This window comes from Myotis lucifugus, unplaced genomic scaffold (assembly GCF_000147115.1).
Source record: "Myotis lucifugus unplaced genomic scaffold, Myoluc2.0 scaffold_3, whole genome shotgun sequence".
NCBI classification, from domain to species: Eukaryota; Metazoa; Chordata; class Mammalia; order Chiroptera; family Vespertilionidae; genus Myotis; species Myotis lucifugus.
The window spans coordinates 14,662,168-14,688,696 of record NW_005871051.1 but is presented as its reverse complement, the minus strand read 5'-3'; the positions used below and the strand labels follow the sequence as shown (position 1 = coordinate 14,688,696).

Genomic DNA, 26,529 nt, shown 5'->3' with positions numbered 1-26,529 from the left:
TGTCAAAATGAACTTCATCACTTGACAAAGTTTGCTTAATTCCAGTTTTAGTGACCCTGCAACATTAGTGGGCACATACAAGGGAGTAAAGCACATTTATCGACAGCCAGATAATTTTCAGCAGAGTGAGACAACTGGGAAAGAGCAGGGTTCCAGATATGGAACTATCATGACACAATAATTAGGCTTGTTCTAGCAATATAGATCAATTAATCTCAAGCTCTAGAGAATCACAGTCTTGTGGATAGAAAATGGCATTTGAAAAAAAAAAGAAGCAAATAACATGCATTAATCTAAAAAAAAGAATGTGGGCTTTGGGAAAATCAAAACTTGATAATGCAGGTATTTTTAGAGGCACACAGAGTATGTGAATGCAAGTGAAAACAAATAAACAGAGGGCATGAGAAGTTAAGTCTGGGAAGATGAGTGGCAGAAGACCACCAAGGAGCAGGAACACCAGAAAAAACAACTGGGCTTTTAAAACAACAGAGGCACTGAAGTTTCTGGGCAAACGTGTGATTTAAAATATACATTTCAACAAAAATATACTATCTTAAATTATTCAATGGTGGTACATCCTACACATACATAAGAATTTAAGCTTATAAATATTTCTCCTCAAAGCAGAAGAGATTTCAGTACTGATGAATGAGATTATGTGAAACAACCCTCCAGCTAAAACCACCTGGAAAATATGGTCAAATATATCTTTTTAACATGTGTTTGAAAGCATCAAAGAAATTAACACTATAGTGGATAATAATGGAGCCAGGGCCCAAGAGCAGAGGGCCACACAGGGAGGTAAACCTGACTTGGAGTGCATTTTCTCCTGAAGCTTTTGGCAGCTGTCAGACACAATTCTGAAAGGGGCGGCTACAAAACTGAAACAAGGAGTGGAATTAGAGCTCAGTGCCCAGCCAAAGGGTGAGTTCTGGTACATACGCCAGGCTTGGACTGAGAATCTGGGAAATATGAGTGAAATAGAAATAGACTTGACTTTCCAAAGCTAAAGTTAGAGTCATCTAAATCATGAATGGGATAAAGTGATATGCAGTTGATAGTTGATGGTACTTATAGTACAGCTGCCTCCAGAATGTCAGCATAAACCCCCTTTGAAAGAAGATATTATCACTCTTGGGCCTCAAGTTAGACTTCTAATTTTTAAAAGAAACATTAGTACTCAAAATCAAAGATAAAACAAATAAACAAAAACAAGCATATGAAATTCAAGATGTCACCAAAACCCAAGCGAAATGATGAACATTAGAAACTTACCACAGGGAATGGAGATAATGGAAAAAATCAGTCACAGATGTTAATTTCTGAACTGGAAGACTGATCCAAAATAAACAACCTGACTGACATAGGAAGAGTATATCTATATATATATGGTCCCTGATATGGACTTATTATGAAACAATAATTAGGCTTGTTCTAGAATACAGACCAATTAATCTCAAGTTCTAGGGAATCATAGTGTGTGTGTGTGTGTGTGTGTGTGTGTGTGTGTGTGTGTGAATGACATAAGGTAATAAAAGATAATACATAAGGTAATAAAAGGGGAAAATACCTACAAAATCATAAATTGGAGTCCTAAGTAGGAATAGAGAAAAAGTGGTGAAGGAACAATATTTGAAGAGACATTAATCACAAGTGGTACTAATAAATGTAGAAATATAAACTAAGATAATGTTCTAAGGAGAAAAGAAACCAGGGTCTAGGTTCTCTAAGGTACAGAATCACAAAGAACCTGGAAAGTTTTTCCTGAGGAATAATGCTTGTGCTCATGTCCAAAGGAAACAGGAAGTAAATACAGCCATAAAACCAATGCCCCACTGAAGCAAGTCCTGCTCCATAGGGGTGTCTCCTGCATAGCTGCTCTGCCACTGTAGTCGCAACTGGTCCTCATAGCCAATTAGCCTGGTGTCAATTCCTTCCAGTGACACCAACAGCAATCAAGTCTCAACTACCAGCTACCATCCCAGGTGACTAGGGAGTTTGAGCCACTGGGCGCTATAGGACACCCACTACCCAAGGCCACTTTACCAACTCAAGGGGACATAGCAGCTCTTCCCAATACTTAGAAACAAACACAACAAATCAGCCAAAATGCCGAGACAAAGAAACATATCACAAGTGAAAGAAATGCAAGAAAGCAAACTACTGGATATAGAGTTCAAAACCAGTTATAAGGTTACTCAAGAATCTCCTAGGAACCTCTGAAAAAAATGGATAAGGACCAGTCAGAATTTAATCACACTGTTACTTAAATAAAGAATAATATACAGGGATTCAACAGTAGAGGATTCTGAGAATCAAATTAATGATTTGAAATAGGAGGAAGCAAAAAACACCCAACCAGAAGAGCAAAAAGAATTAAAAAATCTGAAGATAGCATAAGGAGCCTCTGGGACAACTTCAAACGTACCAACATTTACATTATGGGGGTGCCAGAAGAAGAGAGAGCGCCAGATAATGAAAACCTATTTGAAGAAATGACAGAAAACTTCCACTACCTTGTAAAAGAAATAGACTTACAAGTCCAGGAAGCACAAAGAGTCCGAAACAAGAGGAACCCAAAGAGGACCACACCAAGACACATCATAATTAATATTCCAAGGGATAAACACAAAGAGAGAATCTTAAAAGCAGCAAGAGAAAAGCAGTTGGTTTTCTACAAGAGAATGCCCACATGACTATCAGCTGATTTCTCAACAGAAACTATGCAGGCCAGAAGGGAGTGGGAAGAAATATTCAAAGTGATGAATAGCAAGTACCTACAACCAAGATTGTTCTACCCAGCAAAGCTATCATTTAGAATTGAAGGTCAGATAAAGAGCTTCACAGACAAGTAAAAGCTAAAAGAGTTCATCACCACCAAACCAGTATTATATGAATGTTGAGGGTATACTTTAAGAAGAGGAAGAGGAAGAAGAAGAAGAAGAAGAAGAAGAAGAAGAAGAAGAAGAAGAAGAAGAAGAAGAAGAAGAAGAAGAAGAAGAAGAAGAAGAAGGAGAAGAAGAAGGAAGAAGAAGAAGAAGAAGAAGAGGAGGAGGAGGAGGAGGAGGAGGAGGAGGAGGAGGAGGAAGAAGAAGAACAACAACAACAAAATGGCAACAAATACATACCTAGCAACAATTGAATTTAAAAATCAAAATAAACAAATAAGAAATCTAATGAACAGAATAAACTGGTGAATAAAATAGAATCAGAGGCATGGAAATGGAACAGACTGATGATTCTCAGAGAGAAGAGGGTGGGGTATTGGGAAGAGATTAAACAATGATCATATATGCATTACCCATGGACACAGACAATAGGGTGGCAAAGGCCTAGGGTGAGGCAGGAACTGGATGGAGTGGGCTAATGGGGGTAAAAAAGAGGGATGTCTGTAATAATTTCAACAATAAAGATTAAAATATATATTTTAAGAATTAATTAAAAATATAGACAGATTCTTATTAATAATAACACCTGACTAAACTATATGCAGACCTTTTATGTTTTTTCTCTAATAAAAGTTATTTAAAGGGGGTATTGTAATCTTGATTTTATAGGTGATAAAATTAAAAGTCAGAGAAATTAATTTGCGCAAGGTCCCAAAGTTAGTAAGAGACAAGGCATGGGCACTGTGACTCTAAACCATATACATCTTTCATCAAGATGTTTAAACTAAGAGAGTTTTCATTTTTGCATAGTATTAGGCTCTGTTTTAAGCATTAAAAGCCTGAAAACTAAGAAATGTAAAAGGTTTAGCCCAGGGCTGTCACTAATGATGGGTAATGCAAAGGTTCTCATAAAAGGAAAGGAACTGAATGGTATTTAAATTGGAATTAAATGGTATTAGGAAAGAAATCGCATTTCAGATAAAGATTTGCTAGTTGTGGGTAACATGAAAAAATACAATACACAATGCAATACAATCAGTATTTCTGAGCCTCAGATAACTTATAAGCCATTTGCCTGGGTAAGACATTAAGTTGAATGGCATTATAAAAGTAAAATTACTCAATAGTACAATTATAAATGAATTTTATCTGTAAATATTATATATCTACACTAATAAAAGAGAAATGTGTAAATTGGTCATCACTCCGCTACGCCCACCAGCCAATCAGGATGAGCATGCAAATTAACCCAACAAAGATGGTGGGTTAATTTGCATATACAGGCACAGAGTGAAGACTGAAGGCTCCGGCCCCAGCAAAGGCTGAAGAGGCTTGGCTTCTCCGCTGCAGCCGGAGCGGAGAAGCCAAGCCTTGCTGCGGCCAGACCAAAGGCCTGGGTCCGGGTGCCGGAGGAAAACCAGTGCTGGCAGCCAGGGGAAGGAAGGCCTATTGTGCGAATCTTCATGCAATGGGCCTCTAGTATATATATATAGGGTGTCCCAAAATTCATGCAAGATTTGCAATTCACTTATATAGGGTGTCCCAAAATTCACGCAAGATTTCCAATTCACTTCAATATATGTATATATATATATATATATATTGATTTTACAGCATCAGAAATCTACAGCACTCCACATTTTTCTAAATGTCTGATATTTATATTGCTTGGCATATAGGTCAGAAATAAATGTGATTGCTTTTGGAAGAAAGTGATGATCTTAGTGTCATCTCCCTCCCTACCCACTGACTGCTTCCACCAGCCACAGACATTCCTCATGCTCTCAATTTTGAGAAACCAGAGTCTAGACTAAAACCCAGGACTTATGACTCTATGTACTTTCAGCTACATCTGACTGTAATTTTGAGAATGAGTAAGTTAGTTCTCAGACATCTAAGTTCATCAGCACATAGGAATTATAAGATATAAAGGATATAGGGAATAAAAGGCATACCTGCCTTTGATGAAAAAGGAGAGAGGGTAACTAAGTGAAAGGTGAGCTGGTTTAAAAAGACCAAGGTTAAATTACTTGTCCCAGATTACACACCTAGTGAGAAGTACTAGGATTATAAAGAGAGCCTAGATACACATCTCAAACACTGCCAGCTATGGCCCTAAATACACTGGATGACCTTGTTGTTTGGCAGAACACATTAAAATAGACAATTTGATGCAGTCAAGTGAGTTTAGATTTGTTTTCTGTCCTGAACAATTGGTGCAGTGAGATGTAATTGAGCTCCATGTGAATGAAAAATGCCCAAATAACTAAATGAAATAATCGTTATTCTTCAATACATTTTATCCCATTGCTTTTCTATGTCAGCATTTGGTTATTTGTTTGATTTAACTACATAATAAGAGACAAGGCATTTTATTCTCCATTCAGTACTATTTCCCTCAAAATCACTATGTAGAAAATAAGATGCACTATTTCTTAGGCGAATTTTATATTCAGCAAAGGAAATTAAATTTTCACTGTATATTTTAATGATAGCCATTTGCCAGAGCAATCTTTCCTAAACAATCATTATAAAGCAGATAGGATGTTCAGTTTTAACATCTAGAGTTGAGATGCCATGAAATATATTCATATAATTTAATACAGCAATTATCTCTGGAGAGTACCAATACTGTCCTTGCTTCCATTGCTTTGGAGACACAAATCAATCAAGAATAATTTGAAATTCAGTCTTTAACTCCATTTATATTAGAAAAAATGGCTATTCATTCAAGAAACATGGTCTCAAAAGAAAGATCCCAATCAGTGTGGCCTTTTAAAGTAGGATGCATCCCTGACTGGTTTGGCTCAGTGGATAAAGCGTCAGCCTACAGACTAAAGGGTCCCAGGTTTGATTCCAGTCAAGGGCATGTACCTTAGTTGTGGGCACATCTCCAGTGGGGGTTGTGCAGGAGGCAGCTGATCGATGTTTCTCTCTCATCAATATTTCTGGCTCTCTATCCCTCTCCCTTCCTCTCTGTAAAAAATCAATAAAATATATTTTAAAAATAAATAAAGGAGGATGCATATATGCCAGTTCTAACTTAACTTTCTTTTTTTTAGTTAATTTTCTTGGGGTGACATTGTTAATAAGATCATACAGGTTTCAAGTGTACATTTCTATGATACATGATCTGTATATTGCATTATGTGCTCACCACCCAAAGTCAGATCATCTTCCATCATACTTTTGTCTGCGTCTGTGAGTTTTTGTTTTTCTTGTTTATTCATTTGTTCCTTTAGTTTTATATCCCATGTATGAGTGAAATCATATGGTTAGAATTATAACTGGTATGCCTTTTCCTCAGGTAAAATTTGCAATGTACTGCTGCACATAAAAATTCCACTTAGACCCAGCCGGTGTGGCTTAATGGTTGAGCATAGACCTATGAACTAGGCCACCATGGTTCCATTTCTGGTCAGTGTACATGCCCAGGTTGTGGGCTCCATCCCCAGTGTGGGGCATGCAGGAGGCAGCCATTTGATGATTCTCTCTTATCATTGATGTTTCTATCTCTCTCTTTCTCTCCCTTCCTCTCTGAAATCAATTAAAAATATATACATATATATTTTTAAAAATCCACTTAGAGGAGGTTATGCTATGGTAATGAAGCAAAGGCCTTCATTTTTGCAATTCAAATCCATTTCCCTTATTCTGGTTTCAGTAGTCATATTGTGCTTGGAGGGATTATTTCTGTATTAGTGTGCAGTCTTGGTTGGACTCACCCATGGCACCTTGACTTCCAAAGGATAACCCAAGATAAGCTACCAACAATGTTAACATTGAGCCAATTGACCTAAAGACAGAAACAACACAACTTATTCATCCCAAGAATAAAATACTGTGGTTTCTCTCCTTTCTAATACCTAAAGCTTAAATTTTTCTTTATTTGTGTGAATTTTCTTATTGCCTCCCAATTAACTGTTATATGTTTACTAAGTTGCCAATGTTTCTGCTGCTACAACCACAAAACCCTTACTCAGAAATTGGTTACTGACTAAAGATACATATGCAAGGATTTAAGTGGCTAATAATAACTATAGTAAGGAGAGAAAAAAGAAAACATAAATATAAAAATATATGTTCCAAATAAATTATGCTACACACAAATAATGGTGTACTAATTACTAAAAATGATATTGTGGAACAACATTGAATGACATGGAAAATGTTCTTATTTTGGAATCCTTCTATAATGAATATCTTTCCCTTCTCTTTTACTTAATCATTTGTTTATATTTATTTATATCAGTATTGACTCATGTCTATATATTTTATATTTGGAGTTACAATACAGTAAGATGTTATTTTGTTCAAATTGTCACAGCTTTGGTCATTTGTAGCTTCTTCAGATTAACACCTATGATCTATGTCCTTTTGGTATGCCCACATCTTTTTGTCTTTTGCTTTCTGACATTATAACATATTCCAGGCTCATTACATATGTTCCCCGCTCCAGCTAAAGCATCAAATATTTCTCCAGGGAACCCTGTTTCCTTTAATTGGAGATTGAATAGCACCACATTTAAGACAGTAAAATTCTATATCAGCATGTAAAATAAGATTTTGGATTTTTAAAATTCACTAGTTAATTAATGTACCAAGAAATTATATAGACTACCTCTAGTGTTTGAACCAACATCATAGTGAAAGAAGAACTGGTTAGAAGACAGCCCCCCTCTAACAGATAAGAGCTGGGTCAGGGAAGGGGAAGTGCATAGAAAATTTGAGCTGACATCATAGACAGGCTGCTGCTGTAGAAGTTATATCAACCTCTGGAGGCTGAGGCTCTGAGATCATGGACCCCCCTCAGGCTTGTACCAGGTTGGTACAGATGGTACCCAGGCCCAGCTTTGATCTAGGAACCATTAACTCCATCTCAGCCAAAGAGCAAAATGCACAGCCTGTAGAAATCTTGTATCTTGGGGACAGAAATTAAAAATTGCATAATTGGGTAGTGGCTCGGTGATATCTGGTACCATTTCTGATTTTCCTACCCATGTACCAAATAAACAGCCTGGTGGTTCTGAATATGTGTGTGTAAATATGCATGCTTACAGGTATTGTTTCATTTTTTTTTAATTACCAATGGAAAAGCATGATTCCTTTTGTTAAAAAAAAGTTAAGCTAACAAAAAGTTTTGAAAATTAACCTAGAAGTCATTCTATACCAAATATCTAATGTTTCTAGAAACTCTATAAGGGCACTAGGTTATTAAAAGAATGAGAACCTTATGTAACAAAGAATAATCCAATATATGATTGCACAGAATTACCCTGGGAAACATTTAATTTCTTCAAGAGTATTAAAGAAACTCACATGATTCCTATAGTCACATTTTCATTGCTGTGTAAATTGTAAAATCCCTTCTTGGCCTTTTTCTTTTAAAATAAAAATGTGTATATGTGCCTACCAGTTTACAATAACACATTTTGTGAGTGATAATGCACTTATTTTTGCTTCAGATGGCAACCCATTTTCCTCTGCTCTCTTTTTGTCATCTCAAAAATGGGTAATATCCGTCTCTGAAGAAAAATAAGGCATAGAAAGCATGAGCACACACTCTAGGGATTATCTGACAGTGTCTTGTGATGGATTATTCCAAACAGTACATATCACTGCTCTTATCCTTCATCATCAGATCAAATGCATCATTTATCCAGGGTTTTTTCTAACCATGAACATTAAGTTCCAAAAGAAAGCAATAAACATCACTGCCACTTTGACATGCATTACAAATACCAGTGGGAAATATGTCACATGCTAGGCAACAAGGCAACTGAGATACAGTACGAAGGAAAATTGTAAACCAATGTATATTGCTTTAACTGTTGTTTAATGTTTGATAAGATGAATGTATAATTTATTTTAGCTTGTATTAACCGAGGAAGCAGTATTGTTCACAGGGATTACAATAAATGCAACTATCATTTGTTCAGTGATATATAAATCAGGTAACACGTGAATAAGGTCATTTTAGCCCAATAATGGAAGAAAATTTTTACATTCAAAAATCTATTATGCCATTTACCACATTAAAATATTAATGGAGAAAACCGTCTCAAAGCAAAGAATTCAATATTAATTCATGATAAAGCAAAATCTTAACACTTAAATATAAAACTATCCATTCATTTATGATTTTAAAAATTAACACTAACTTGATAAAAGACAAACATAGGATAGAATCTCAAGCATCAATACATTTTACCATATAAGAAATTATTGACAAACTCAACTACATTACAATGAAAAAAATTTTTGAGTTACTTTTTAAAAAATAAAAATTATCTATATTTTAGTTGTAAAACGTGACAAAATGAAGAACTTCTATTCAATAAAAGACACTATAAAAATAGAAAATATAAGTCACCATCTGGGGCAAGATACCTACTATTCATTTAACTGATCAAAAATTAGTTTCTAAAATGCACTGCAGATAAAAGATCAATAACCTAATGGAAAAAATGAGCAAAATTTATGACCTAACATATAAATTGCTTATAAACAAAAGAGAACATGTTTAATTTAATTATTAATCAGAAACATGAAAATTAAGACCCAATAGCAACATTTTATTCATTAGATTGGCAAAAATCAAGAACCCTGAGAATACCAAGTTCTGGAAATGGTTTAAAGCTGTGGTCGGCAAACTGTGGCTCGCAAGCCACATGCGGTTCTTTGGCCCCTTGAGTGTGGCTCTTCCACAAAATACCAGGTGCGGGCGCACGTACAGTGCGATTGAAACTTCGTGGCCCATGCGCAGAAGTCAGTTTTCGGCCTGGGCGAGTCTATTTTGAAGAAGAACTGTTGATATTTGGCTCTGTTGACTAATGAGTTTGCCGACCACTGGTTTAAAGTAATAAAAACTGTGGATTTGTAAACATATTCATTCAACTAATTTGGAAAAGCATTTGACACTATCTAGTAAAATCCTCATCCCCAATGATCCAACAACTCCACTCCTAGATTAGTATACTTCAGAAAATCTTGCATATGTGCACCTAATGATGTACAAGAATATTCATGGCAGCACTGTTTATTAAATTAAGACTTTGGAAACAACCTTAGTGTGCATCATTAATAAAATATAAAAAGTAAATATTTTCAAATAAGCTATATAAGTAACATGGAACAATCTTAGAGACAAAACACCAAATGAAAAAAGCAAACTGCAGAAGACTACATATATATTATGTTCATTTGTTATCAATATATAATATATAATTAATGTAATTTATATATTATACTCAAATATGCACATAATACATTTAAATTAAATATTACTAGAAAATATTTTCTTTTTAAATTATTGTACATTCAATGCACAAATCCATAATGTTTCATAAAGTGTTATTCTGAAATATAATGTAGATATTGTACTGACTGAGGTTTTCAAAATCCTGAGCATTTTTATTGTAATCTCATTTTTGTATTTTCTAAATAATCCATGCTTAGGCATAATTAAAAATAAATAGTAGAGTAAAAAACCTGAGAATAATTAGCATTTCTTAATTGCTCTTATTCTGATTCATATTTGCTTGTTTTCATGTTAGCAGAATATATTTAGTGCAATAATATATTTCCATTTATTTGATTTTCTGCTCAGAACTGATTTATAAACAAGTTGGCTAATCCTTATGTATTTAACATGGCAGGATTTTATGAATAAATATTTTGATGAATATATCTCCTTAGGGATTTTTAATAAATTATTTCAACTGTTGAAGACATTCAACATTATTATAAAATTATATGCATTAAAATTCCCATTTGCACATGGTTATAGAGTTTTTAATACCTTCCATATTTCTAAACTTTAAAACATGCAAAACTAATTTCCATTTTAGCAACTTTATGTCTGATAAGTAGAATGATTTAACATCCTAATGCAATATTCACAATTACTGGCAAACTGTCGACCAGATCTTGGGATGATGCCAAACTCACAGAGATACTTTAGGCAAGAAAATAATAATAACTACATAGCAATATTCAATAACACTATACAAAATGCAGCTAAATTCCATCTAATAAATGCAAAGCATCAGCATGTAAGAGCATTGAACTGCTCTTGAAATATGCCATTATCATAACCAGGGTGGCATAGCACATCATGATGCTATACACTGTCATATCAGAGCTGAAGAAACTGTTTTTTCCTCCATATTTTCATTATATTTAAACTGTAATCTATCACTGTCATAATAAATATAATAAATAATATTTAAAATTTTCATTAAGTAAATCAAAATATAGAAAATCCCCTAAAGAAGTTGAGAGGAGTTTACAATTTTTATGAACCTAATGACGTTCTAACATATAACAGGAAATGTGCAAACATTAGCATGGCAAATTAGCCACCATAATGCTCTAATTTCCATATCTCTGTTTGTATGTAATCTGAATTAGGAAAACCATACCTACAATCACAGAAAGCCATTACCTAATTATTCAAGTCATCTGATGTATAATAAAATAACCCAAAAATGGTTACAAGGAATGACTAGAAGTCTAATGAACTTCTATCCAGTGTTACCTATATCATATTTCACACAAAATAATGAAATAGCATTAACAACTAAGTATTATTTATCTTCAGGTAAATAATCTCTTCTATAGAAACACTATCATTTCATAAATATCAATTATAAATAGGTAGTATGCTAGGCATATTACATATATCATTAAATCGTGACAAAAATCCTTTAACTCACATAATATTCTCCCCAGTTTATAGAGTTGGAAGCATAGAAGTTTAGGATTTTCTCAGTTTTGTAAAAGTAATAAAATAAGTGGTAGATGAGAGTTTCAAGTACAGATTAGGCTTCAAAGCAAGTCATACTCTTAAACAACTCCTACCGAAGTTCATGCTACAGTATGTTAATCGATGCTATGCTGGAGGAAAAGGGTTATGATAGTTAATGTATGCAAGGATACTAGAAGTTATGACAGTTCTACATTAAGGCTAAAAAATAATATTCTTTTGCTCACTTAACAAAAGATACATGTATATTTTTAGATAACATATTATTGATTAATAAACATAAAACTAATTGATTAAAAATAATGTAACTTAAATGAGTAATTGAAGTTAAAATCTAAACACCTGAACTTTAGGTAATTTTTTTCTTAAAATAATTTCTGAATAACTATTACTAAACCCCTGTTGCCTGGGTAAGTAATCTAAAAATTTTAGTTGGTATAAGCTTTTTAATTGTTCCTATAATAAGATGTTAATATTTAATTTAAGTATAAAATAATGTGAATATTTCCCAAAATATTTATTCCAAGGTATTTTAACAACATTTGAAAATTGGTTATAAAATATTTTGAAAACTTTATCGTATATATTGCAATGTTTATCCTTCCCAACATATCCTCTGTTAGTATTAATTTGGAGAAGAAATATCTATGTTTTCTTGATAATATCGTTACAATTCTTTAAAACATGTTTCTCAGCAGAAATATATAATAATATAAATGTGTTTACATGTGGGAGTGTATTCATCTGGGTAGGATGTTTTCATTTAAAAAGACATGTTTGTACTCCAACCAAAAAAAAATATTTTCTAACTTTATTTTTATTAATCCTCACCTGAGGATATTTTTCCATTGATTTTTTAGAGGGACTGGAAGGGAAGGAGAGAGACAGAGGGGAAGAAACATCAATGTGAGAGAGACGCATCAATTGGTTGCCTCCCACATGCACGGTGACCAGGGCCGGGGATTGAGCCTGCAACCTAGGTACTAGTACATGCCTTGACTAGAATCAAACCCAGTACCCTTTAGTCTTACGGCCAATGCTCTATCCACTGAGTCAAATAAGCTACTGCCAACCAAAAATATATTTAAAATTGATTCAGGCCCTAGCTAGTTTGGCTCAGTGGATAGAGTGTCGGCGTGCGGACTGAAGGGTCCAGGGTTCCATTCCAGTCAAGGACACATACCCAGGTTGCAGGCTTGATCCCCAGTAGGGGGCATGCAGGAGGCAGCCAATCAATGATTTTCTCTCATCACTGATGTTTCTCTCTCTCCCTCTCTCTTCCTCTCTGAAATCAATAAATATATATTTTTTTAAAAAAGAATTAAATCAGGCAGTAAAAGGATGGAAGGAACAAGTTAGTAATCCCTTATCTTTCTTAATTTTCTTCCCAGTTTCTTGAAATACTTTCAATGGTGGTGCATTTTCTCTTTTCTTGCAAAATCACTGAGTATGTAGGTCTGGACACTAGGTGAATGGAAGATTTTTAACATAAAAATTTAAATGTATAAGAATTGTGATTGTAAGCTACACATTTAATGAGTCAGTAAACAACAGATTTGAATTACAGTGGATGCTGTATGATTCTTTTATCCCTTCACAATGAAAAATAAATTCTACACATAAATATTACTGTTTAAAACTATTCAAATCTATATGGAATTCTTCTATTCTGCTTCTCTTTAATACACTGGCACATTGAAAAGACTTACAAGCCACAGCACTTAGGAAATGAATCAAGAAATCATTTCTAAGTATGATTTACCACCTCAAAGAATGCAGATGCCATTAGGAGATGAAAGTGCTCCCGATGACAATCACTGTCATCACACCTAAATCCTCACCGCCATTATCTTTATTGTTCTGAGTGCACTATTTGCTACCTGAACTACTAACCTCTGTGGAAATAAACAAAAATTACCCAAACAAGAACAAGCACTACTTATTGACAGCAACCGTCATCCCAACAGCACTGCTTGCATTTGGCTGAGACTCAAATTAAAGGCAGGTGGAGGAGGGGGAAAGCTTATGGAGGCAACAAGGGAAGGTCTGCCCTGATGGGAAGTTGTTGGCATCGGGAAGCTGGAAGCTTCCGAAGATCTACCAAAGATACCATAAATTAGTAGCAACAATAAAGGATAATCCATAAGTTAATAGTAACAACAGTGATTAGTGATTTAGTATTTTAGTAAAATACTAAAATGAATATCACCAAAAAAGATTGTCAAAGCCTTAGCGTAACCCAAAAGCATTTAGTCTGCATTTTATTCAGATATTATATAGCCGTAGCCAGTTTGGCTTAGTGGATAGAGCATTGGCCTGCTGACCAAAGAGTCCTAGGTTTGATTCTGGTCAAGGGCACGTACCTTGGTTGCAGGCTCCTCCCCGGCCCTGGCCCTGGTCAGGGCTCATCCTGGAGGCAACCAGTCGATGTGTTTCTTTCACAGAAATGTTTCTCTCTGTCTTTCTCTCTCTCTTACATTCTCTCTAAAAATCATTGGTAAAATATCCTCGGGTGAGGATTAACAACAATAACAACAAAACAAAACAACAACAACAGATATTACATACAATACTGATTTCCAATGCATACCATTGAGGGGGGAAATATTATTGATATTAGCTAAGTAAATGATTTATTATAGTATTTGAATTCATAACAATTTGTTGTTTTTATAGAACTATTGCTAAAATATATTATAATGTCAATGTATTCATTTTTAAATGAATGCCAGATATTTTAGAACTCAAAGAAAACAACAAGTTTATGAAAAAAATTCATTACCTCAGTTAGATTTTTATGCAATTTTCATAAGAAGAAACTAAAACCCCTCATAGGGTTTTCTTTCTTCCTCATTTTTTATCTCTTTGACCAGACATTTTTAATATCAATTTTTCTGTAATCATTACAGAAGATTTTAACTATCAGCCTGATTACAAGGCAAAGGCACTCATGATAAGGAGATTCTTTTTAATATGGATGTGTTGTTTCATTATTGATTTCAGAGAGAGGAAGGGAGAGGAAAATAGAGAATCATTGATTGGCTGTCTCCCGCATGCTCCCTACCTGGGACTGAGCCCACAACCTGGGCATGCGCCCTGAGCCTGAATCAAACTGTGACCTCCTGGTTCATAGGTTGACACTTAACCATGAGCTACACTGGCTGGACTATAAGAATATTCTTAAATGGGATATAATTATTTCCATTCTACTTTTAAAGAAGACTAAGAAAATTTGAAGACATAATATCCTATATAATAAAAGCCTAATATGCTAAGTGTCTGGTTGTCCAGTCAGCCGTCCAACCAATCAAAGCGTAATATGCTGATGATATGCTAAGGCCACTCAACCGCTCACTATGACATGCACTGATCACCAGGGGGAAGACAGTCAACTAGTCAACCAGTCGCTATAACATGCACTGACCACCAGGGGGCAGATGCTCTGACCAGTAGGTGAGCTTGCTGCTGGGGTCGGCTGATCGGGACTAAGCGAGACTGGCCAGACATGCCCTGGAGCCCTCCCGAGGTCCCTTCCCAGCTGGCCAACCTCCTGCATTCCTCTCTGGCCCTGATCATGCACTGGTGGGGTCCTTTGGCCTGGCCTGTGCCCTCTCACAATCCGGGACCCCTCAGGGGATGCTAGAGAGCCAGTTTCAGCCTCACGGCAGAATGACCAGTTGCTTCAACGCAAACTGACCCCCAGGGGGCAGACATTCAATGCAGGAGCTGCCTCCTGGTGGTCCCCACAGGGAAAGCGCCACTCGGTCAGAAGCCAGGCTCACGGATGGCGAGTGCAGTGGCATTGGCGGGATCCTCCCCACCTCCATGGCAGCACTAAAGATGTCCAACTGCTGGCTTAGGTCACTCCCCATGTGGAGTGGGCCTAAGCCAGCAGTTGGACATCCCCCAAGGGCTCCTGGACAGCAACAGGGCACAGGCTAGGCTGAGGGACCACCACCAAGTACACGAATTTTATGCACTGGGCCTCTAGTGAAAAAATAAATAAGGAATGATCTAGGATTTATTTCTTTTGGAGAGAGGTAATTTTAAGCAGAAAAAAATGAGCAGATGAGTAGACATGGTTGTGCTTAAGTTGGAATATATGGCAGAGTGGTTCACTGAGCCGTCCTCGCCACTAAGCAGTGTGTGTCCCTCAATTAACTAGTTACATAATGTTAGAGGACATTCATTTTCTATCCCTACACCAAGGGGCTCAGAGTACATAAGCTCTAAACTCCTTTTCCAGTAAAATAATGATACCCTATGACTTGGTGGACCTGAAGATCTGAGGGTCAAGTGTAAATTAATGAGACAAAAATAAATATCATACCTTTCTATTATCTTTCATCCTGATTTTACTTTTGTATTGTTCCCTAGCTTCACGAAGACCTCTCTGAGTAGGACCTTCTGGTACAAATTCCTTTTCATGGCCAGGAATAGCTACAAGATAACACATTTGTCATTAATATGCATGCTGTTTTTCTGTAAGAGATATAACAAAAAATATGAAAGCCAAAGTGATGATACATTTTTTTAAACTAATAATATTGAAACCATACCAAAATGTCATAAGTGAAGTCTCAAATTCATTTACCAAAAATGCAGGATGGCATTCCTGCAAGGCTAATAAAATGGCATTGTAAGCCAGCTAGAGAGCATAGGAGCCAATCTCCAATTACATTATATCCAAATTCCTGTTATCATGAGGTTTCATGTGCTTATAAACAAAGTTGAAGAGGGTCAAAGGAGAGTATGGTAAGCAACAACAAAATTTCACAAATGGAACTAAATAATAAATAAGCGATTTAAAAAAGAATAATGTATTAATAAAATACTACTCTCTACTAGTATGCTTCTAGATGTTGAGAAAACTGGAAATAAACAAAAAATAAAATAAAACAGGACAATATTCCAATATAGTTGTAAAATTGGTCTCCACACTCTTGGACATAAAGAATATTCCTAATGGAATCATCTGAGGGAAAAACAAAAGTGATAGGAAAAAACTCTTTCCTTTTCATATCTTTCCATATATACCATGTCTAAATAGATACAGTTTCCCCCTGTATTTCTAAACAACAAGCTGATTTCAAATAAATAATAAGATTAGCATCCTACTTAGATTAATCCAATATCATGGCATGTTTAAAATTCTTTGATAATTTTACTCCAAATGAGTCTAATATTTGTCTTATTCCCTAAATTTGAATTAAATAAAAATTCATTTGTCTTTTCCCCAAAGTTCAGCATAAATGACAATTAATTGTTCCCTAACTATAGAGTGAATTCAGTTTTAATCTGAAGAACTTATATTTCCCAAAGTAAATGGATAGATGACAGAAAGAAAACAAATTGATAAAATATTTTTTTAAAATATATTTTATTGGTTTTTTACAGAGAGGAAGGGAGAGAGATAGAGAGCTAGAAACATCGATGAGAGAGAAACATCGATCAGCCGCCTCCTGCACATCTCCCACTGGGGATGTGCCCGCAACCCAGGTACATGCCCTTGACCGGAATCGAACCTGGGACCCCTGAGTCCGCAGGCCGACGCTCTATCCACTGAGCCAAACCGGTTTCGGCTTGATAAAATATTTTAAAAATTAAACTAAACACTGGATGTTGTGGCACTGAAAGGTATCGGGTTCCATTACCCATCAGAGTCAGGGCACATGCCCAGACTTCAGGTCTCGGTCTCTCTCTCTCTCTCTCTCTCTCTCTCTCTCTCTCTCTCTCTCTCTCTCTCTCTCTCCTTTCCTCTCTGTCTAAAATCAATAAAAACATTCCCTCTGGTGAGGATTACAAAAAAAAAGTAAACTAAAATGAGTGAAACAAGAGGGAGGGTGTTAAATATATGAAAATTATTGTGAAGGCCAGCAGGCTTTAAATGAGGAACAACCACTTAACCAATAAATCCGACATCTTTTCCAATTATAATCCCTAGCTAAGCAAGGTTCCAAGTGGATCAGGCAAACAGAGTAATGATAGATGCTGATATCACACAGTCAAATGCTGACACCAGAAGCTGAGGAAAAGTTATTGCAATGGTATTGCAAGTCCCATGTCTAAAACCAGAGTGCATGTTTGCAAGGACCAAAAAAATTACTCAGTACAGGATTTAAGAAGTTAATTTTATTCAGGTAATTAGAAATATTCAACTAAAAGAATGTATTTCTTCATGTTGGATAGGAACTTATTCCCTTTGATCAAAAGCCACTTCAAAATATCACAGATCAAAATATAATTACAAACTTGATCTTCCAAATAACTTATAAATGTCAGCTTAGTAAAACATGAAATGTGTTTCATTTTTTTAATTAAATTAAATATCAGGAGATAATTTCTTAAAGGAGTTATCTGTAAACCATTAGTATATTTTAATAGAGATGTCAAGATTAAACACGTAAAATCATAAACTATTAGAGCAGAATATAGACTTAGAGATTAGCACCAATCAAGTGCAATAAGTGCCTCAACCTTTAAGCCATTTTTATTATTCTTTTTTCAGAATTTTTGAGAGTTAAAGTTCCTAAGATGATAATAGTTTCATACTAATCTTTCATATTTATATATAATTATATACTTAAAAGTGATCTACATATAAAACACAAAATTGATTTAAATAGGCATACATATTCAAATGCAGTAAGCAAAAAATGTAGAAAATAATCACACAAAGAATATTATGTAAACATTTTTGTGCACCATCCAACCATTTTTCTATACTTATATTTAAGACATGCCCTCATACTATATCAATGTTTTTTATTTCTTAACATTATATTAACATAATACATGAGCATTTTCTTATGCATGATTTTTAAAGACTTTCTAGTATTGTATGACCAACTATATTTAAACATTCACTTGTGGTTAAAGGTTAAGATAGCTGGTATTGTTTTGTTACTATAGATATGACTGCAATAAACATCCGTGTGTATAGTAGTCTCTTTAGGCATCACTGAACATAACTGATATTGCTTTAACATAAAATCTTAGGAAAGGAACTACTGAACCAAGGATAAGTAAAACATTTCAAATATAATAATGCTACATATTTCTTTTAAGCTTCAATAAATTAGAGAATATAATGAATAGTCATCTGGAAATAACAGGAAGTTATGTTTATTAAGAAAATTCACCATTTCAACGTCTTTCTATTATTAGAGTTTCCCATCATTCTTTTTTAAATCAACTTCATTGAGGTATAGTTTACATACAATGAAATGCATATTTTTAAAGTATAGAGTTGGAAAAGTTTTATCAAAGAGAAGTAGGCATATAACCACAACCCAACTCAAGATATAGAACTTTTGCACCACCCCAAAAGTTATTTTTTTCTTTTACAAGCCTAATAAATATTACCTAATTTTATCAGTCATTTTCTTTTATGAAAATTAAGAAGAGAAAAACTTAATATTTATGTTAACCATAATTTAGCATTTCTAAATCTCAATATTCAATTCTGTAGATCTGACTTTCCTTCTAGCATTTTTTTCTTTCAGCCCAAAGAAAATCCTTTAGTATTTACTGTATTTCAAAATGGCTTGCAACAAAATCTCTCAGCTTTCATTTATATTAAAATGTCTACTCTTCACCCTAATATTAGAAGAATATTTTTTTGTTGTTGTTGTATAGAAAATTCTGAATTAAAATCTTGTCACATTTTATTTTATTTATTTATTTTTAATCCTCACCCAAGGATATTTTCCCATTGATTTTTAGAGAATGGAAGATAAAGGGAAAGACAGAGAGAAACATATCAATTGGTTGTCTCATGCAGGGCGATGGGAAGGCTGCAACCAAGGTACATGCCTTTGATGGGACTGGGATCCTTAGGTCCACAGCCCAATGCTCTATCCACTTAGCCAAACCGACTAGGACAAAATTTTGCCACATTTTAAAGATGTCATTTCATTGTTCCTAGCTATCACTGTTTCGCAAGTGAAATCAGCCTTTATTTGTATTATTGTTTTCCTTTATGTAATACTAGAGGTCCGGTGAATGAAATTCATGCACTGGGACAGGGGGTGTCCCTCAGCCCAGCCTGCACCCTCTTCAATCTGGGACCCCTCAGGGGATGTGCGACTGCCGGACATCCCTCTCACAATCCGGTACTGCTGGATCCCAATTGTTCATCTGCCTGCCTGCCTGATTGCCCCCTAACCACTCCCCTGCCAGCATGATCGATGCCTAACTGCTCCCCTGCCGGCCTGATCTCCCCCAATTGCCCTCCCCTGCAGGCCTGGTCACCCCTAACTGCCTTCCCCTGTCAGCCTGGTCGCCCCTAATTGCCCTCCCCTGCTGGCCTGATCACCCACAACTACCCTCCCCTGCCAGCCATCTTGTGGCAGCCATCTTTGACCACATGGGGGTGGCCATCTTGTGCGAGGGCATGAGGGTCAATTTGCATATTACCTCTTTATTATATAGGACGAGAGGCCTGATGCACAAAATTTGTGCAAGGGGCTCAGCCCTCACAGCCACATGGCGGTTTGCCTCAGCCCTCACAGCCCCAGCTTCATCCAGATCGTCCAGTCTAATTAGCATATTATGCTTTTATTATTATACATGTCTTTTCTCTCTTGTTTAAATCTTTTGTTTAAATATTCTGATGCCCCATTCCCATTCTTTTCTCCTTTGGGAATCTAATTACATATATGTTAAATAGATAAATTTTATTTATTTTTTTCCTATTTCTTTAGAACAGATTATTTTTATTGATCTCTTAAAATTCACTGGCATTTCAGTAATCTGCAATCTGTTGATAAGTATAAAATTTTCTTTGTAGTTAATTGTCTTTTTCAGTACTAGAATTTCTATTTCCTTCTTTTTTGTTTCCATTTGTCTGCCAAGATTCACTATCTCTTCACTTATTGATGTCATCTTTTCCTGTAAATCCTTGACCATGTTCTAAATAGCCTCTTTAGCCCTAAACAATTTGGCTCAGTGGATAGAGCTTTGGCCTGCAGACTGAAAGGTCTCAGGTTTAATTCCGGTTATCGATGTTTCTAACTCTCTATTCTTCTCCATTCCTCTCTGTAAAAAAATCAATAAAATATATTTTTTTAAAAAATAAATAAATAGCCTCTTTAATATTTGTAATTGCTAAATCTAACACCTGAGCTGTATCAGTGTAGGTTTCCATTTATTGCTCTTTTTCTTGATTGTTGCTCATATTTTCATGTTTCTACAATGTGACTAGAACATTTTAATTAAATAGGAAGAAATATATGTGAGAGGTCATAAATAATCTGAACAACTGTCTTCCTTTGAAGGGTATTGATTTTTTTTTTCTGGCACACAGTTTAATTTTTTGGTCCCCTTGAATTTCGAGGCTTGATTTTACACTTTGTATGGTAGATCCATGGAAAGCGCCAAATATTACCCAAGGTTCTCTAACTTGGCAAGATTCAAACTCTAGTCTATTTCTTCTAAGAACTTGGTGTAAGCTTTGTTTTTTATTTTAGAGGGTGGCTACAGGATGCTGAATGTTAATCCCAGGTTACAGGGTGTTAAAGAAGTCTCTCCATCCAGGCGTGGCTAGAACTCCGTCTCCCATTGCTGCTTGACCTCTAGAATCTCTGGTCTCCTCTTTGAATAAGTCTCAGTTAGTCTTGCATGTGTAGTTCAGCCATCAACTAAGGATTTGTAGTAAACTCCTTCACAAACGGGGCCACTGCTCATTGCAGCACTCTCTTATCTGGTACCCTTTCCGATGTGTTTTAGTTGCTATCACAACTCGCCTTTTCAGTTCCTGAAGACCTGCCGTACCTTTCTTGACCTCCATCTCCATGGAGCTTATTTGAAAAATTCCCCAGGCACAAAGTCATGTTGATGATGGAGCTCGACTTATACGTTTTCCTTCTATCATTTGCCTTCTGTGACTTGTGCTATTTTCCAATGGTTAAACATAGTTACCTCATATATATAGTCTAGTTTTAGAGTTATTTTGGGGAGAAGACTAGTCTGGTGCCAGATACTCTGTCATACCCAGAAATCCTCCCATTTGGTTTACTCATATTTTTCTCTAAAATTAACTTATATGGATTCACATCAATACTTCCTCTTGGTCTTTTCATTAACATTTTAATTTGTAAAATAGTTACCATAGGATTGATTCACTTATAAAGATCTCTAGGATTTTGAGCTATGGTAAGGTTGTGAAATCACCAACCAATATTAAAATATAGTTTTATCACATTATACTTTTACCTCTAGTTTTAGTAGCTTGGAAACTAGGCACTGGTTCCACAGGCTTTGATGATAGTTGATAATCAGAGAGCTAAAAAAAAAATAATCCAAAAATATGGGATTATAAACTGACGCAAAAAAGTTTAAAAGTGCAATGATTAAGTATTGATTGTAAAATATAACAAAATTATTAGTCTCTCTTAAATTAAGTCTTATATATTTAAAATTTTTAAAAATAAATGGAAACAAAAGAAAAATATAATATTGAGTTTAAATTAAATTCCACAGGCAAATATTAAGTACCTATTATAGTTAAGCATTTGAAACACTTTTTTTATTTTTATTTTTAATCCTCACCTAAGGATATGTTTTTGTTGATTTTTTTAAAGAAAGGAAGGGGCAGAGAGAGAGAGAGAAACATCAATTGGTCGCCTCCCATATATACCATGACCAGGGATCAAACCTACAACCTAGGTACGTTCCCTGACCTAAAATCAACCCCCAACCTTTTGGTGTATGGGATGATGTTCCAATCAACTAAGCCACCTAGCTAAGGCTGAAACATTAATTTTACAGCATAGTTTCCTGAATTAAGAATACTCATCCCACACTATGAATAATAATCAATATTCAGATTTCTACTTTAAGAGACACTTCCCTCTGGTGAAATTGCTTCACAAAAAATTAATATTTATGTTCATAAAACATGAGGTAGGTATTAGTTGGGGAATAAAATATGAAGAGACTGTTATTATTCATAAAACTCTTAGCTAATTTTCCACCCATGGAGATTCCTTGTTTTATTAAATATATTATAATTAAGACTATTTGTTAGTTTGGTGGCATACCAATTCCCTATATTTCCTGAAGAATAGACTTAAATTAAAAAGTCAACCTTAAAAAGATAAAAAAGTATCTCATCCCTCATTGCATATGATTACACCAACACAAAACTCCATATGTTTAGTTATGTACAGAATTACACATTTGTTACTTAGAATTCTTTTTTGAGGAGATATTTTCTTCTCTCTTTTATTCTTCCATCTTCCATTTATTTATATAACTAGAGGCCTGGTGCACAAAAATTTGTGCACTTGGGGGGGTCCCTCAGCCCGGCCTATGCTCTCTTGCAGTCTGGGACCCCTCGGAGGATGTCCACCTGCTGGCTTAGGCCCAAGCTGGCAGTCAGACAACCCTCTGGCAGTCCGGCAGCCCTCGGGAGATGTCCACTTGCCAGCAGGGAGCAGACCTAAACTGCAGTCGGACATTCTTAGTGCTGCTGAGGAGTCAGGAGGGGCTCCCGCCACCACCGCTGTGCTGGCAGCCGTCAGCCTGGCTTGTGGGAGCACACAGACCACCAGGGGGCAGCTCCTGCATTGAGCATCGCCCCCTGGTGGTCAGTGTGTGTCATAGTGACCAGTCATTCCCAGTGGTTCTGCTGTTAGGGTCAATTTGCATATTACCCTTTTATTATATAGAATAGAGGCCTGGTGCATGGGTGGGGGCCGACTGGTTTGCCCTGAAGGGTGTCCTGGATCAGGGTGGGGGGTCCTGCTGGGGTGCCTGGGCCAGCCTTGTGAGGGGCTGATGGCTGTTGGCCACAGCCCTTCAGGGTAGGGGTCCTGCTGGGGTGCCTGGCAAGCCTAGGTGAGGGGCTGAGGGCCGTTTTCAGGCTGCCCACACCCCCATCAGGGTGGGGGTCCTCATTGGGGTGCCTGGCTAGCCTGGGTAAGGGGCTGATGGCTGTTTGCAGACTGACCAAGCCCCCTGGCGACCGAAGCTCCCACCCTTTCCTCTTTTGTTGTTTTTTTTATTCGCTCAGCTATGTGGCCATGGCGAATGGAAGCAGGTATCTGGGGTTTATTTACCTTCTATAATTGAAACTTTGTTGCCTTGAGAGGAGGCAGCAGCTGGCCGGGAAGCTTGGCTTCCTCCATCATTGGGGCAACCAAGCCTCCTGCTCGCTTCAGTTCGGGGGCTGCTGGCCGTCATCTTGGTTGGGTTAATTTGCATATAGTCGCCCTGATTGGTTGGTGGGCGTGGCTTAAGGCGTAGCAAAGGTACGGTCAGTTTGCATGTTTGTCTTTTATTAGTGTAGATTACTAGAGGCATGATGCAAAAAATTCATGCAAGAGTAGGCCTTCCTTCCCCTGGCTGCCAGCACTGGCTTCCTTATAGCACCCGGGACCTGGGCTTCCCTCACATCCCCAGCTTTGTCCGGAAAGTCACACAGAAGGTCGTTCAGAAGGACATCTGGCCTAATTAGCATATTATGCTTTTATTATTATAGATGAACATTCATTTTATACTTTGAGTTTTTTCTCTAACTAAAATTTTGCTTTAATTCAATAATATTTAATTTAATAAAAACCTTTACAGGTTTAAAATTGATAAAATATTTTTCTGAATGTTTCCAAATGAATCTTTTTTCTAAGATGACAATTGAGGGATACTTTTTGTATTTATCTCAGACATAAAACCATTCCTTCTAATTCTGTCATAAAAAATACATGGATAAAAATCATTCTGGGGTACCTTTGACAGTCTTTTTACCTGTTCAACAGCTCTGTCTCTTTCCATGGAGGTGAGCATTTTCTGCCTCAATAAAGTGTGGTGCTTTTCAAGTAACACTCTTATAGTTGGTTCATAAGATGCATAATGTAACTTCATCCTATGAAAAATAAAGGGCACTTTAAAGGATAATTCAGTTAAATCAGTGATTTCTATTTAACATCTAAAAGTTTCCTTTGCATTGAAATAAAAAAATGAATAACCATATAAAGGTCAACATAATAGAGCCAAGAAGTGCAAGCAGTATTATACAGCCTACAACTTCCCTGCCACCTGGCTGGGAAATGGGAAGTCACATTATCATCATTCAAATACACACTCAGAAAATTACTGCTATTCACTGACAGAGAGAAAAATTGTGTTCCTTTAATTCAGGAACAATTTTCAGAAAGACAATGGTTATAAACAATAGGTGATTAAACAGAAAGTGTGTCATTCACATCAAATAAAGGATGGTCTTGATAACAAGTTTGATTAACCTCATATTAAGGAAATTAAGTATAAAATATGTTATCTCACAGAAAAAAATAATTAACTCAGCTTATGATATAAACCTGTTTTATTTGAAAACTAGAGGCCTGGTGCACAAAATTCATGCATGGGTGGGGGGTGGTGTCCCTCAGCCTGTGCTTCACCCTCTCCAATCTGGGACCCCTCGGGGGATGTCCAACTGTCGGTTTATTGGGCCTAAACGGGAAGTCGGACATCCCTCTCACAATCCGGGACTGCTGGCTCCTAACCACTCGCCTGCCTGCCTGATTGCCCCCTAACCGATCCACTGCTGACCTGATTGATGCCTAACTGATCCCCTGCCAGCTTGATCGCCCCCAAATGCCCTGCCCTGCTGGCCCAATTGCCCCCAACTGCCCTCCCCTGCCAGCCTGATCACCCACAACTGCCCTCCCCTGCCAGCCATTTTGTGGTGACCATCTTGTGACAATGCGGTGCAGCCATCTTGTGATGATGTCATGGTGGCCATCTTGTGACCACATCGTGGCGGCCATACATTGTGCGATGCCACCTAGGCTTTTATTATATAGGTTGCTTTTAAAATACTTTACTTTTTTATTGAATTATAATTTACATGGAGTAAAATATACAGATCTGAACTGTTTCAGTTTAGAGTTTTCATAGCTATGCATGTCTAGGTAGTCCACCTTGTTACTAAAATATAGAGTATTTTAACATCTCAGGAGATTCTAGAATTTCATATATTTGGAACACCTTAGAATATGTTCTGTTTTGAAACTGGCTCCTTTCACTCAACACAACAACCAATATATGAACTTGTTGATTTTTCTTATATTTGTCCCATTACAAGTTTATTGGTTACATGTTTTATTTTTATTATTTCTTTTATTTTTCTTTCTTTCTATTTAATTTGGTTTTTTGAACTTCTAAGTTGCAAGATTAGATTGCTGGTTTAAAATTTTCTTCTTTTCTAATATAAGCATTTAAAGTTATCAATTTCACTTTAAGCACTGCTTTGGCATCATTCCACAAATTTTAAAATGCTACGTTTCCAACAGTCAATTCAAAATATTTTCTTATTTCCTTCTTTGACTCCCATCTTATTCAGAAGTATGATACTAAATTTCCAGGTAACTGGGAATTTTCCACAGAGCTTTGTGTCTTCAATTTTTAATTTAATTTTGTTTAATCAGAGAACATATTTTGCATGGCATCAATTAATAGACAGAATTATTTTATGGCTCAGCATGTGACCTATTTTGGTGAACATTCCATGTGTACTTGAAAAATCCAAAGTAAAATTCAAGAAAGGTCAATTATGCTCAAGTAACTTGTCTTGTTCTATAGACTTAGAGAATTTTTGCCTATTTTTCTACTAATTGCTAAAAGATTAGTGTGAAAATCTCCAACTGTAAATGTGAAAATATTTATATTTCCTTTCTGTTTTATCAGGTTTTGCTCCATATATTTTGAAACTTTATTTTATTGTTTTATTGCTTAAAGTATTACAAAAAGTATTACATATGTCTCCTTTTTTTCCCCCGCCCTTGACAATCCCCTTGCTTCCTACCCCAGTGTCTTATGTCATTGTTATGCTTATATGCATGCATACAGTCCTTCAGTTGATCTCTTGCCCCC

The 26,529-nt window shown here is 36.1% G+C and overlaps 1 protein-coding gene across 1 annotated transcript in view; it reads right to left on the bottom strand.

Annotated features, from left to right (window-relative positions):
* Positions 1–26,529, bottom strand: part of SPAG16 (sperm associated antigen 16) — a 606,360-nt gene that overhangs the window by 544,153 nt on the left and 35,678 nt on the right. The window contains exons 7-11 of the mRNA XM_006082484.3: positions 24,385–24,520; positions 21,366–21,387; positions 20,563–20,577; positions 19,826–19,860; positions 15,986–16,075 (exon numbers count right to left, since the gene is read on the bottom strand). Of these exons, the coding sequence (XP_006082546.1) occupies positions 15,986–16,075; positions 19,826–19,860; positions 20,563–20,577; positions 21,366–21,387; positions 24,385–24,520 (298 nt within the window). The remainder of the gene's footprint in view (positions 1–15,985; positions 16,076–19,825; positions 19,861–20,562; positions 20,578–21,365; positions 21,388–24,384; positions 24,521–26,529) is intronic.